The 15,969-nt window shown below is 31.9% G+C and overlaps 3 protein-coding genes across 3 annotated transcripts; all 3 read right to left on the reverse strand.

Moving 5' to 3' along the window:
* Positions 1-1,167: 1,167 nt before the first annotated feature.
* LOC110710991 (probable methyltransferase At1g27930) lies at positions 1,168-2,866 on the reverse strand. Its single transcript, XM_021889353.1, has one exon. It carries the CDS (start codon positions 2,539-2,541, stop codon positions 1,681-1,683), a length of 861 nt encoding a protein of 286 aa, XP_021745045.1. The 5' UTR covers positions 2,542-2,866; the 3' UTR covers positions 1,168-1,680.
* An 8,183-nt stretch (positions 2,867-11,049) lies between these two features.
* LOC110707204 (probable methyltransferase At1g27930) lies at positions 11,050-12,423 on the reverse strand. The gene has a single exon (XM_021885210.1). The coding sequence runs from the start codon at positions 12,379-12,381 to the stop codon at positions 11,563-11,565; it is 819 nt and encodes a 272-aa protein (XP_021740902.1). The 5' UTR covers positions 12,382-12,423; the 3' UTR covers positions 11,050-11,562.
* Positions 12,424-13,708: 1,285 nt separating this feature from the next.
* LOC110710999 (probable methyltransferase At1g27930) lies at positions 13,709-14,823 on the reverse strand. Its single transcript, XM_021889366.1, has one exon. It carries the CDS (start codon positions 14,630-14,632, stop codon positions 13,769-13,771), a length of 864 nt encoding a protein of 287 aa, XP_021745058.1. The 5' UTR covers positions 14,633-14,823; the 3' UTR covers positions 13,709-13,768.
* Positions 14,824-15,969: the final 1,146 nt, after the last annotated feature.

The following is a 15,969-nucleotide window of genomic DNA, read 5'->3' on the forward strand; positions in this document are numbered from 1 at the left end:
AATTAGAAGCCTATTTCTAACATTTATTATTCACATAATAAAGAGAAATAGACTTCTAATTATGAAACGAAAGGAGTACTAAATGATAATACAGTACTATTGACTAATAGTCGTCATTAAAGTCGTATGGAGTTAGTCCTATTAGAAATTTAGAATTAGTGACGTCTTTGATTAAACATACAAGTAATAATGATACTAAATGATAATCCAATTAACTAACAGTAGTCCCTATTAAAGTCGTATGGAGTTAGTCCTATTAGCATTACTGATTTAGTGCCAATTTACTATTCTCCTTGAGAAATGAGGACATTAGTACAAAGAATTTGTTTCACAAGGGGATTTGAGTTTTTACGTTCAATCTACATGTGAATATGTGATTGCCCCCATACATAGTGATTTGTGAAGTGGTGTATTAGAGGATATATAAGGTTATATAGTTTATATTACTCGTACTAATCAAAGCAAACTTAGTGGGTATGATGGGGAATTTAAAGTTTGAACCCCACTATCTACTTATGCTTCTCACTACTTAATCTCAATTGTTGATTTATGTAGCTGCGGTAACTAGCATGTGAAAGATGATTAACGAAATGTTGGTCAGCCGATATTGATTTTCACTCAAATCATTTCAATTGCCTAAAATCATTCACCTAAATCCACCCAAATAAGGAAAGATTTCTAATTGTCTTTTCATATATACTTCATATCATTTACAATCAATCAAAATGAAAACAAAATCAATAAAATAAATGATGAAGAATTTAGATAACGCTAGTATGCATTATTACATTGTTTACATACTTTTTATGGTTTTATTTTTTTTAATTAGGAAGCTCCAGTTCCTCATTATGAGAAAGTGTTTCTCATAATGACTTTTTGGAAAATAATGTGATGTTTTTCATTGATGGGGACCGCGCATGAGTCATGAGTGAGAGCCCAAGATCTTGACACATACCCATGAGAAACAAAACTTGTTTCTCATAATGAGAAACAAAGAATTACCCTTTTTTAATTATAATGTTTGGGGTTTTTAATAGTTCAAACAAAAGTACGTGGAAATAGTGTAAAATTTCAAACATTATATATAAAACATAATGAATGAATTGTATACGAGAGTCAACACTCATCTAGAGTAAGTCTATCATTGTACAAAATAAAAGACTTATGTTTTAGATTTGGAGTTTGTCTTTACAACACTAATCTCTTTGGTAATTTGCTACAATGCTCTACATTTTTAGAACAAGATTTTCCACTCTATAAAATGTGACTAACGCGCTCCAACACTTGCATTCTTTGACTACTTATCCCTTTGCAAAGATGTTTGCAACAGAAAACCAATTGTACAATAATTATTTCCCAACACTACTTTTCTTTTGTTTAGGCATGCCACTTCAAAATTTGAAAACTATAAACAACAGTAAAAATTCAAACTTTATTCAAGAAAGAGGCTAGGATAGATCAACCAGGACATCACCAAAAATCTAAGAAAACTCATCCGTCCAAGTATGACTATCACAACTACTCTCATGTATCAATATCATCTCAATACATCTGAATTAAGAATTCAGTTATACACAACCTTACCTCTATACTAATCATAAGATCATTTTTAAAACAATACCTACTACACCAAGATATAATTTTATAATGTATCGGTAATTTGGTAAATAACATAGTATACTAATCACAAAATTTGGTACTACTAGTACTATTATTAGGAGGTATCTCAAAATGCCACAACCTCCCAACACCACCAACCTTAAACTTCAAACATAAAAACTCCTTAGCGAACTCCCTCTCAACCTTCCTATCCACATCATGTAAGAACACGTGCGTATTTCCCACGCGCTTCCTCGCACGTGCCATCATGGCCGCGGAATAAATCGCGGCCATCCTCCCTGGCGCGTCAGGAAAATACCCTCTAGGCGCGTCGATCATAATTACATCCCACTCTCTCTCATACACCTCATCCGGTAAATTCTCCAACGCTAACCGGCACTCCCGGTTACCCTTTAAGAAAGCCTTCCCAGGTAAACAATCAGGTACGTGCCGGTAACTCGCAAGTAACCGGTCAGCCTCCTTAAGGCGCGTGCGATACGACACCGTTTTGGCGTTTAACCACGGCGCGTCCTTAAGAACAGTGGTGACCCACTCAGGAGTTTCTTCGAGAAACAAAGTGGGCCCATTTGGGTTAAACGAGGCCCACATTAAGGAATCGTAGCCCAGCCCAAAAACAAGGAAATTACAAGGAGATTTACAAGAGCGAAGAACGTTGAATGATTTCGTGATTTCTTGGAGAGATTGTTGTGGGGTCACCTTTGACGTGGCGTAGTGTAAGATTGCCTGAAGTTGGATCGGAGTAGTTGGGCCGGAGATGGTGGGCTTGGGCCGGAGAGATAGGAGGTACGATGGCCAATCACGGTGGCCCACGGTTAAAAATGCCGACATTAAAAATGCGCCGGTGAAGAAACTGATTAATGCCACGACGGTTTGCCGCGGTCTGTCGGTGGTTGATCCGACGACGTCGTTTTCGGGTTTCATTTCCACTTTTGGATTTTATTTTTACTTTTTTTTTTAATCTCTCTCTGATTTTTTTCTCCCTCTATCACTCTCTCTGTGTGTTTAAGTAGTAGTGTAATGGAGGTGGAGGATATATAAGAGAGAGAAGAAAAAGTGATTTATTTTTTATTTTTTATATTTGTTTGTAATAAAGAAAAGAATTGCTATATTTTAGTACGTAGTATAGTGCCATTATTTATTGCTAATGTTAATGTAATTAATTAATTATGTTGGTGTTTAATATTGAAAGGGACTTATCCAAAAGGAAAATCTAATTAATTTGTGTTTTTTCTTCTCTCTTTTGTCTGTCCGATTTTGTGTTAACTAATTTATTTTGAAAATTCATTGCTTTAATCTCATATAATTATATGAGCGAGTATCTTTGAGTTTGTCTCTTATTATAAATGATTATAAGTAGCCTCTCTTCATTTGTACAATTTGTGTAAAAAAGAAATATGTAGTAATGTTGTAAGATTGAAAAGGTGATTAATTTTAAGTTATCTATTAAATTCGTTTTAATTCTTTACTTTTTATAGCAGTAGTTTTTTATAAAAAAAAAAATAGTTATGACAAATTAGCATAAAACAATTACACAATTTTAACTTGTTGTTTTTTATATCAAGATATTGTAATTTTATTTTATATCAATCAAAGACTTTAAATGGTGATTGAGATCAAATATAAACCTTGAAATTTGGACGTGCGTGATAGACATGAAGATAAATAATACGAAGTACTCCGTATTATATAAGAAGTATGTTGTTTTATTAGTAATTTATTTTGAAGAAGTATGATGTGTTATTTGTGTGGTGTTGGCTGGCTAGTAATTTAGATATCTAAGTATCACAGAATGCACATAACTAAATCAACTTTATCAGAGAGGATTAGATGTCAAAACTAGTATAGTAGTATTAGGTGTAAAAATAAGTATCAGAGAGGATTATTTTCTTCATTATATTTTTAGATGTTAACAACTAGTATCAGAGAGGATTAGATTTATTTTTAGAGGTAATTATTTATTATCTAATTTATTATTCTTGTTTTTGACAAATCTGTTAGGTAAATCTGCACCAATTATATAAATAAATCTGCACCATTTATTGGATTCAACTTATAGTATCATCCCGTCAAAAAACTTATAGTATCATCAATTCCATTATGGAAAGAAATTGGAGAGATAGGATCGATTTTACTTTAATTTTTGTAAACTTTTTTTTTTTTTAATTATTAATTTATTTTAGTAAACTTTGTTACAAAGAGTCAAAGTGATGCATGTAATTAATTACAAATAACACTTCGTATTAAGGAACAAATATGATTGACTCTCTTAAATTATATTGAATATGATTGACTCTCTAAAATTAATTTGAACGTGTGACCTCTTGTCATGTTAAGTTGATTCTTGATACGCGATGTTAAAAAAACCAACCAAATTAAAAGCTTTTACTGATATATAGTTGAAAGTTGAAATCCATAATTGATTTACATATATACTCTATCAAATATGTTTACGTATGAGAAATTTCTTTACCTACATGCTTGTATTTCATTAAAAGGACACTTGTCAGGCGAGAATATGTTGTAGGAATTAACTATATATACTTCGAGGGTGTTTGATACATGGGAATTGAGGGTGGGATTGGGAATTTAAATCTCAACTCAAAAAAAAAATTACCTTGTTTGTTTGATGGGATTGAGAATAAATAAGGGAATGAGATTGAGAATAAATAGGGTGAATTCCTACCATTTTATTATCTATGAAGGGTAGGTAATAAATGGATGAGAATGAAAATTGGTAGAAAATAACATTTTTGTCATTAATGAAAAGATTGGAGGAGAAAGGTTAGAAACGGTAATTTTTGTATTTTTGTATTGTCATATTTTTATATATTCCGAACAATCAATTCCCAATTCTTATCCTACATTTTAATCTCCAAACTCCTATTTTCACATTCCAAACGCCCCATTTATTCTTTTTTTTTTTTTTTTTTTTTTTGACAAGATACACTTCATGTTATTTGGGTCATTGCCTTGGTAAGAAGTGGAATGTATATCTACGGCCTATCGACTGTTATCCGAAAAATGCGGTGTTGATTGCTTGGAAATTGGAACATTATATGAGTATGTAGGAAGGTTAAGGAATTTATGGCATAAGCTTTTTATTTTAATTGTAGAGGATTTTTCGTGTTCATGTACGATAACTTAAATAACAAAATATTGTTGAAGATGTATGTGCGTTATTTCATTTGTCTTTTCTTTTGGCTAACTTCTCCATAAGTTAGGATCTTCTAATCTTCCAATTCCATCCTTGAATTGAAAAGTGTCCACGACATTATTTGTCTTTTATTTCAATCCTTCCTTTTTTCACACGTGGTAGTCCCTTTCACATTATCGTCAATTTCCATCGGAACAATAAGAAATCAAATTAACTATAATATTAAACGTAGATGTGTAATTATATCATATGGAGTATATTGATAAGAATATTTCATTTGACAAAAGGAGTTCATTAAATTTGGTGCATTTAGGTTGGTGATCATTTTTTTTTATTTGTCTAAGGATCTATGTATTTACTTCACATAAACTTTACTTATCGTTATACGGATACCCATTTCACTCAATGTTTTAAAAACCTTTTTTTTTTCCAAGGTAAACAAAACACATACATCCTAAAATAAACCTACATCGATTGAGAGTTTACTATGCAATTGTATGTTGTAAGTGAAATAGATTGTCAGACTTATACATGTTAAATCAGTCATTTCATTATTTTTCTAATGTGGAACAAATCAATGACATGTCACTTTATGAAATAGATGATTGGTCTGAATTATAATCTTCACTCAATACCATTAAACTTTAACAGAGCTAAATCAAGGCACATCAAACGGAAGATTTTCCCACACACAAGCTTAATAGCTAGAAGTCTAACCTAATAATATGTATGTAGTTGATGTTTAATAGGCGGTGTTATAGCTCCAGCAAAGTTATGATTGAGTTAATTGTCTTTCTTCTTTTTCTCCTTGCCTTATAGGTTCTTCAATAATGTAAATAGGATAATTATTTCTCAACATGTATGTGTGTCATTCTCTTTGCAATTGTTTTCCATCCCTAGCTTGCATATAATTGGTAATGTAAGGACATATGTATAAACTTCATAAATAACATGTAAATAAGGTCAAATATAGAATACAATAGAGCAATAACAAAGTAGATTGTCAACAAAGGTACGGTGTAGATCAAATTTCAAAAGTTCATATTGCTTTAAAACCTACTCCTGTAATTGAAGAAGGTTTTTTCTAATAATATGAGTATGTAGTTGCCACACTTGTTTTGTGCCTAGCTAATAACTCTTTTTTTTTTTGTTTGATGTTTTGTCACTCAGTTTCACAAAAAAAAAAAAAAAAAAAAAAAAAAAAAAAAAAAAAAAAAAACATGTTACAAAATACACAAAGAGTTAGTTGATTCCAATTCCTATGAAAATACTGCTACAAGTATTAAATAACATAAGACAAAGTATTTAGCAATAAACTGTGAAGTAATATGAAGTAAAACGAATTGTTATTTACATCTTTTTATCAATAACTACTATTGAATATTATGAACTATTATTAGTACTTGTTTGAAACTTTCTAGTTAATCTTTGAGGTTAGAGAAATACAATGCTAATCTTAAAATATTTTATACGTACAAATTATCTCTTTATCCATTAAGAAGCTACATAAAGATTCATTTAAGTCTAGTAAAATGACCATGAAACTAGATCAAATATGGAGTAGTAGTTTTTTTATTTTTTATTTTTATTTTTTTTAGGAATAAATTAAGCAAAATCTCAAGAATTTAAATGGCTTTAATGTTGACTACTGGCTAGTAACCAAGTGGCGCAATTTGATTGGTTGTTATAGATCTCTTTGATTATTGTGCAACCCACTTTCACGCTTGATGTCTCCTTTTTTCGTCAACTACGTAAAATAACGACAAGTGTACATTTTTTACCGCACTGTACTTAAGACAAAAAACAATGTCCCGTACAGTTTACCGACCACATGCTACGTGGCATTAAAGTAAACAAGATTCACTTAATTTTTTTGTCAATTCCACTGACAAAAGTACTAAAGTAGTGCGACAAGAATATATTTTTCGGTGCAAATTATATATCACTAATTCTGGTTAATTCTGTAATGCTTAATTTTAATCTTAATTAAACAAAAGGTTCAATGTATAGTACAATAAGTCAGCAAATACATGTAACAGAATAAAAAACTGCTTATAAATATGTAAAAGTTACCTAGTATATCTAATAAAATAAAGGCAGTACTAGGTATTATAAGAAAAAGTTATAATAGAAAAAGTTATAAACGTCCAAGAGAATAAATCTCCTATACTAACTATTGTATCTTGTTAGAAGAACTTATCATCATCGACTCATCGTGAGTATTAAAAATTGGATAAAAAGTTGCAATTAATTTGCTTCGTGTCTATTAGTAATTAATAGAGTATTAATTATGTTTGTGGTCATTAACCGATGACATATTCACACCTTCTATGAACACATCGATTAATTGTGTTTATAAAAAAAAAATACTTTGTACACGTGAACTTTTGATTTTCTAATTACTACGTATATATTCAACAAAATTACTCAGATAATTGATTCACACAATTAAAGAAGAGGAAATAATAATTAACAAGCGAATGTGATATAGTGCTAAAAAAAAGAAAAGAAAAATAGCATTATATAATACTTTTATCTTGGGTTTTGTTACAATCCATTGACTTGTAAAAGATGAAAGAAAGTTGTTAGTTGGTTCACATAGACAATTAATCCACATCAGTTTGTCACTAACAAATATCAAAGTTAAGGTGTATATGTATTCTCATACCAATTGAAATTAATTAACATTTATAACTTTTTCTTTTTTGAACAAAAAACATCTATAACTAATACTTTAAAAAAATAAAAAATAAATAAGCTCATACATCTATTGATGATGTCTTTATTTTTTTTTTCTTTTGTTTGGAGCTTTTATATTTAATTGCTTTGGAAATTATATTACTAGTATATGCAATAGCCTTAACTTCTCAAAAAACTGTTTATGATCATTTTAAACACTCGATCTATCGATCTAGAAGCTTCTACAATACGATTAAATATTTGTTGCCTGATTAACAAAACAAAACACTACAACGTCGACACTAATTGAATCTCAATATGTAGTGATGTATGCATTGTTTATATATGCATGGATGAAATATGTAAGAAGTTAACACAAAATATATACTCCCTTCGTTTTCGAAATTTTGACTCACTTTGCATTTGCGCGGTCTCCAATGAACATCTTTGACCATGAATATCTTTGACTATGTATGAGTAAAAATTACAAAAATTTGATATTTGAAAATTTTATAATAAGGTGAGTCTAATAAGATCTCACATGCTATTTTACTTCTATTGTATAAGTCATAAACTGTGGTCGAACTTATTTTATTTTGACTACATGAATACTAAGTGAGTCGAACATTTAGAAACGTAGGTAGTATATTAGACATAATCCATCTTCAATTTTTACATTAATTGTAGGAAAAATTGATTCTAATAATCCTACCTTTAGTCGGTTCGCAGTTAATAATCCCACCTTTATAGGGGATCTTCTTCTATTGGTCCTTAAACTGTTGGTAATTGATTTTGATAGGTTAAGATGCCACGTGTCGTTTCGTAATTGGTTGAAAAAAATTTAAAAATTAAAAACTGAAAAAAAAAACAAAAAAAAAAAAAACCATTGGCCACCCCTACACCCACCGTGAAACCCTAACCCTTAACCTAGCCCCACCGTAAAACAGCCGGCCGGAAGCAAAGACCACCCCGCCGATCAAATCCACCGACGAAATCATCCCCTGACCCAAATCCCACCCTCGAAACCACCATCACCACTATAGCCGAGAACCCCCAAAACTCTGCTGAAAACCGCCTTAAACCCTCGAAACTCCACCGAAAACCACCATAAACCATCGAAACTCCGCCGAAAATCGCCATAAACCCATGAAACTCCACCGAAAACCCCCTCTAACCGCTCTTGAAGGTTTTTTTTTTAAAAAACATTTTTTTATTGAAAATCGGGGTGGTTTTAGGGAGAGCTGGGGCGGATTTTGCTGGGTGGGGATGGAAATGATGGGTGTTCCGGCGATAGGTATGGGGGTTCCGGCGGTGGGGATAGGGGTTCCAGTGGTGGGGATGGGGAGGAGGGGCTGCCAGAGGTTGGAGGTTAGGGTGGTCGTTGGGGAAAAAAAATAGGTTTTTTTTTTTTTTGACCAAAATTTTTTTTTAGTTTTTTTTTTTTTTACCAATTATTTAGTGCCGCGTGTTAATTAAATTATATAATTTTTTTTTCCCAATGTACAGGTTATCGGTCATAAGAGACCAATAGGAGAAGATCCCCTATAAAGGTGGGATTATTAATAATAATCTAAAAGTGGGATTATTAACAGCGAATCGGCTAAAGGTGGGATTAATATAATCAATTTTTCCTTAATTGTATTTATTTTATAATAAAATGTTAAATGTATTTGATGCTTATAAGTTATAACAACATACACTAATTAACTTGTATATAAAAGCTTCAATTTAGATAAAATGATAAATCACGTATCACGCAATGGTATATTGGTATTAGCCTTAAGTTACTACATCTCACAAACTCCAAGGTCAACTTAGACCAATAAGGATGCTTTAATTTTGTGAGTCCCCAATCCATGTGACGATAATTAAGCTTTGGACCAACCTTAGCTTACTCGGTACTTTCGATTATTTGACCAATTGAAAAATAATTTAACTAGAAAATGTTAGTTACGAATATTATCAATATCAGAAAACATTGATTATATCTTGTAAATCTAACAAAATATGATTATATACAAAGCAAGGTTTATAGATGGAATTCATGCAATTACAAATATATACACTGTATCTAATAAATCTAACAAAATATCATTAGCTTACTCTCTCTCTCTCTAACAAATTATCATTAGCTTACTCGGTAAATCTAACAAAATATCATTAGTTTACTCTCTCTCTCTCTAAAGCTACAAGGTTTATTATTATAGATGGAAATCATGCAATTACAAATATATGCACTGTATCTAATCACCTCTTTATAAGTCCGTTATGTAGGCGAGCTATTATCCCTCTATGATTATATACAAAGCAAGCTTGATTATTGGTGAATTCGGAGATATATACAATTCATAAAAATATCTTAATTAGGTAATAAATGGCTAAATTATAAATTTAAACTTAACAACTTTTTAGTTCTTTTTGAGGGAACTTATTAAAACTTTTAGTTGCACATCCTTTTCATATGTACGTATAAATCATGAAAATCACATTATGCATGTACTTTAAGCTCAAAATACTTTATGCAAAATATTATGATGAATAGAAACTATATCAAATTATCAATATATCAATATGATAAAGAAAGCTTAATGAAGAAGTACGTACTACTACCACTTCTACGTACTGTTCTAAACAAATTAAACTTTATATAAAGTTACAAAAATAAATTAAATAATTCAATTCATATATATGTTCCAATCATCAAAATTTGAAAGTAATGTTCACTCATATACAGGATTAGACGACTTGAGGTAAAAAGTTTAATTCTTATCCTCTAATTATGAATACGATTTATAAACAAGTATAAGTACATAATAAAAAGCAAATTCTACAATGTCATTCTTCAAAAAAGGCACCATAATATGCTAATGAGGCGAAATCTGATTGACCCATAGTTAGTATTTTGATTTTTATTTTGAATTATTTTTAATGTCCGTAATATATTAAAATTGTATTTATATTATGTACCCTGTATAATACATGTATTTTTTTTTTAGAAATACTTAATCATAATTATGAAAATCCCTTTGTGTCCCTGCCTTTTCACCGCACCTGCACCACCACAAGCTACCGGCTGCCTGCAACCCAGCAACTCACCGCTGCCGCACCACCTAGCAGCAAAACAACCACCTCTAACTGTCGGACAACAGAGCAGCGAGACACCAGTAGCCCTCTCGCCGCTCCACCTACCGCACCACTACACTACAGCAGCCCAGTCTGCCGCATCCTTCTGCCCCGCAATCAATCACCATCGCCCAGCAGCACCATTTTCAGTCACCAACGCAACCACCACCTTCAATCCACGCTTCAATTCACCAACAACACCAAAACGCAACAGCAATTGCGACAATTAGAACCTCCAATCCACCATCAATTACAGTAATTCGCCACCCAATTACAACAATTCCGACCTTCAATAGCCGCAACAACTTCAAATTGTGCTCCAATTGAAGATCCAGAAGGTGCGCTCATGGAAGCAGATTCGAAAATAATTTTTAAAAATTAAAATAAATTTTTAAATACAACAAGTATGTATTTTATAAAAAAAATAAATGTATTTATAATAATACATACGTAATGTATAGTATAATTTGGCTTTTAAAAATAAATGAAAAATTGACCAACTATAACATGCCAGTCAGCATGTTTTGGTGTCATCAGTAGAATCATCCCTCAATATATACTTTTCAAGCATAAATAAATTACATCACAAGATTCACAATGTATATATATCAAATATATGTACGTACTGTGACCTTAAATAACTCAATCCAAATCAATATAACTACAAACTATACCAATAAGACAAGAAAACTTTGTATAGTCCTCATAAATAAATACGTAGTATAAAGAAATAAATTTCAAAAATAAGTAAAAAACTTTGTAAGTCGCAAATATTAAAAGCAATAATATAATATCTCTCATGTAAATTAAATCTGAGGTCGAGAGTTTGATGCTTATCCAATAATTATGTGTACTCTTCATAAATTATAAGTGTAAGTTTCGATACATGTAATTATTTTAGACAACAATATAATTTACGTAGCCTTACCTCGCTATGTAACGATCACATACCAACAATAATAAAAAGAAATTCGATTGATCCATCCTTAACAAAAACTTGTTTTACCCTCATTAATAGGTCCAGATGGTGGGATCTCAAAATGCCATAATCTTCCTACAGCTCCAACTCTATACTTACTACACAAAAATTCCTCCGCAAACTTTTTCTCCACTGGTCTATCAACATCATGCAAGAACACGTGTGTATTCCCGGGACGCTTCCGGTCACGCGCCATCACGGCTGCAGAGAATATCGCCGCCATCCTCCCTGGATGCTCCGGGGAGTACCCCCTTGGGGCGTCGACCATGATCACGTCCCACTCTCGTAGGTACACCTCATCTGGTAGGTTCTCTAAGGCCAAAAGGCAGTTTTGGTTACCCTTTAAGAAAGCCCTAGAGAATTGGCAATCTGGATTCTTTTTGTATGTTTTTAGTATTTGATCGGCGTCTCTAAGTTGTGTTCTGTATGGCACTGTTTTTGCGTTCAAAAACGGTGCATCTTTTAGTACTGTGGTGACCCACTCAGGGGACTCCTCTAAAAAGAGGGTGGTCCCATTTGGGTTGAGTCCAGCCCACATGAGGGAATCATAACCTAATCCGTATATGAGAAAGTTACATGGACTTAAGGATTGTAGTACGTTAAATGACTCTGTAACCTCTTCCAGGGTTTGTTGTGGGATTATCTTTGAGGTCGCATAGTGAAGGATGGCCCTTCCTTGGACGGGCATGGAGGTGAGTGAATATTGATTAGATGACCATCGGCTCGTAAAAGCCGACATTAAGAGTGCACCCGAGACGAACCCCAAGAACACACCAATGGCGATAAACCATGCCCGATCAGACTGGTTGGTTTTGTGACCCTTCATATTTTGTTTAGTTATTACTATTTGATGTTGTAGTCTAGAGTATTGTAGTAAGGTGTTATATATATAGTACTAGTACTAGAGGACTTTAAAATATTGTTAATGTTAATGCATAGGTTTTAGAAAGGTAGTACCTTTTTAAAATTGTAAGCAATAGAAAATTTGGGAAGTAAGGAAAGTGATCAGATTGCACGTTCAATAAAGGTTAAAAAGGTAATATCACATTTCTTAGAGGTTTCTTTGCGTGATACGTAGTGAGATGAAGGAAAAGAGCAGTGAGAAATTAGTTATTAATTTGCAACTCGAAAAAGTTCAAAAACTAGTATACAAATAAGTATAATATTTCACTCGATTTCTTGTTTGTCACCTAAGGTTTTGCACAGATTTTTAGGGTAAATTCTATAGGTAATTAATATACTAATACTCAATTACTCACTCAATGGAATAGTACATATATGATTAGCTAGTGTGGTGAATAAATAAATAATATGGAGTATTACATCGATATTTTAATTAATTTATAATGAATTTATGAAATACAAAAAAAATTAGACAAGTGATATGATAAATGTAACATGAATAAAAAGCGTAAAATCTATATATTCCTCATGACAACACCGCCCACGATTTTCTTTCAAACTAGATTGATTCCAACCATGTTTTCTTTGAAGATGTTGAAGCCATTGCATATGCTCATGCTCAATAATGGTGACAACAATAGGAATTTTATAACGATAGCCTTATGCAATCAATAAATCAATTTGAGTATAATTTTTCGTGTATATTTACTTTATCTTTTTAATTATGGAGTAACAATAAGTTGTAGACGACTTTTCTTTAAAACCATCAACTAGGTATAAGTGATCAACTATATATATAATGAAATCATAGGTCGTAGACTTTTCTCCAAAATAGTAATATAATGTAGAAAATTATTCTAATGATAGAGAGTTATTAAAAAGAGAATGATGAGATTAAAAGATATACATAAAATCATTAAATACACATTAATGAAATGAATTATAATACTCGCTCCTATATATTTAGTTATTTACTGGACATAATATCATAATGTATCAAAGATAATAAGATATGATAACAGCAATAATGATACCAAGTTATATTTATCTCAATGTTCACCGCTCCAATTAGGCGATGACAACTCGTATATAATACTCGTTATATAGTAAATCTAAGTTAGACACGTACTAGATGTTGATGAACTTTCAAAACGTAGTAATAACAATAACGATGTACTTGTATATTCAAAATGCAAAAACAATGAGTAAACCCAAAAAAAAAAAATAGAAGACAGGAACAACAGTATAAATGAAAAAAAATATATAATATCAGTATATTTAATTTCTTAATATTAATATATTAAACGGGGTTAACAAAAATTATTGATACTACCGCCGTTATTATCATTGCTAACCGGTGGAATTTCAAAATGCCACAACCTTCCAACACTACCAACCTTATATTTCATGCACAAAAACTCTTTTGCAAACGTTTCCTCCACTTTTCTGTTAACATCATGTAAGAAAACATGTGTATTACCTACCCCTTTCCTCTCACGCGCCATCACGGCTGCGGAGAATATCGCCGCCATCCTCCCCGGGTGTTCCGGGGAGTATCCCCTAGGCGCGTCGATCATGATCACATCCCACTCCCTTTCATACACTTCTTCTGGTAGGTTATCCAAGGCTAGCTTGCAATGCTGGTTCCCCTTCAAGAAGGCCCTCTCGGGCCGGCAGTCGGGTTCCTCCCGGTACGTTTCTAGTAGCTTATCGGCTTCTAGGAGCTTTGTTTTATATGACACCGTTATGGCGTTTAAAAAAGGCGCGCCTTTTAAAACGGAGGTGACCCATTCCGGGGACTCTTCTAAGAAAAGGGTGGTCCCATTCGGGTTAAGTGCGGCCCACATGAGGGAGTCATGACCCAACCCGAATACTAGGAAGTTGCATGACCCTAGGGTTTGGAGTACGTTATATGACTCCGTAACCTCCTTTAGGGACTGTTGTGGGACCACCTTGGAAGTCGCGTAGTGAAGGATCGCCTTCAGCTGCACCGGTGTGGCGGTGGACACGGAGGAGAAAGAATATCGATAAGAGGACCACCTGCCTACAGACCCCTCAAAAGCCGACATCAGTAGTGCACCCGCTACAAACCCGAACAATGTGCCTAGGGCGAGTAGCCGTGTTCTATCGGTACCAAGATAATTGGTACTACCTCTCTTGTGACTCCTCATCATATTTGATGTATATAATAACTTGGTGTTTTTGAGGTTTTTGACCCTCTTATATACTTCCTTCGATTGTAAGGCTTTAATATATACATATACTAGAATAGGAGGATGGATATAGACAAGTAGTAATTGACAATATTGCTAGTGTTAATTATTATATGCTAAACCATGAAATGATTGAATCGGGTGTAACGTTGGAGCACGTCTTTAGGTGATTTTTATAATAAGTTTCAATGTGTAATAAAATGTTGACAAGTGCTAGAGATAAATTAGATTAGCAAATAAATAATTATGGTACAAGTTTATTTGTTTTGAAGAACAAACTTGTACAAAATTGTCGCTTTAATCGGTGATTTATAAAATTTAATAAGTACATTATATTATAGTTGAAGTGGGGCCAATACGTAAGAGACGTGGAATTGTGTGAGGAGCTTAAGATTCGAGAGAGTTTAATTATATTATAATTAATTACTCTGATTTTTGGATTGGTCAATAAAAGAATATTAAAAAAAAATTAAAAAAAAAGAAGAAGAAGAAGAAGATATTATGCTAATATTCAAATAAAGGAAGAGGTGGGTTTATGTCGATAAATGTGTTTCGACTTACATAGTTGTAAGGTTTATGTCCCCATCTTTATATTATAAAAGTCTAGTTGGTTTATTTAAAATTCTTACAATAGAAAATTGAAAAGGATATACATGGAAAATTGTCAAAGGAAAAGACAAGAAAATGAAATGATAGAGATGTTGAAATTTGAAAAAGTTAAAATTACAAGATTTCAAATTTTCAATTAGGGAGAAATAGAGGATGCTGAAATAAGTCTAAGGCTTCGTTTACTTCATCTTATTTTTGCTCAGTTGAAATTATTTTTACTGAAATGAAATTATTTTTGTTTAACTTAAATTATTTTTATTAAGGTGAAATTAATTTTACTGAACTGAAATTATTTTTGTTGAATTGAAATTATTTTTTACTGATTTTCTATTATATTTTTTCTTTATAGTTACTTAATTTTACTGAATTGAACTTAATTTTACTGAACTGAAATTAATTTTACTTAATATTATTTTTTAGGATGATTTTATAGCGGTCATTTGAAAAATAACTATTATATTATTTTAATGATATATAATATGATCGGTTCATTTTTTCACGTTATAAAATGGCCACAAGAATTTCGAAAATTTTAATCTAGCATAAAATAAATATTTTTTGAGAAACTATAAAATAAGAATAAAAATTATATAACTGAAACTAAAAGTTTGATAAATAAAAAAAAAATATTGATAATACTATTTAATACCATCAATTAAGTAATATAATTAATTACTTGAAAAAAATAT

Source organism: Chenopodium quinoa, unplaced genomic scaffold, assembly GCF_001683475.1.
Source record: "Chenopodium quinoa cultivar QQ74 unplaced genomic scaffold, ASM168347v1, whole genome shotgun sequence".
NCBI classification, from domain to species: domain Eukaryota; kingdom Viridiplantae; phylum Streptophyta; class Magnoliopsida; order Caryophyllales; family Amaranthaceae; genus Chenopodium; species Chenopodium quinoa.

Coding starts and splice junctions, on each gene's coding strand:
- LOC110710991 (XM_021889353.1), bottom strand. CDS start 2,541: ATGAAACCCGAAAACGACGTCGTCGGATCAACCACCGACAGACCGCGG.
- LOC110707204 (XM_021885210.1), bottom strand. CDS start 12,381: ATGAAGGGTCACAAAACCAACCAGTCTGATCGGGCATGGTTTATCGCC.
- LOC110710999 (XM_021889366.1), bottom strand. CDS start 14,632: ATGATGAGGAGTCACAAGAGAGGTAGTACCAATTATCTTGGTACCGAT.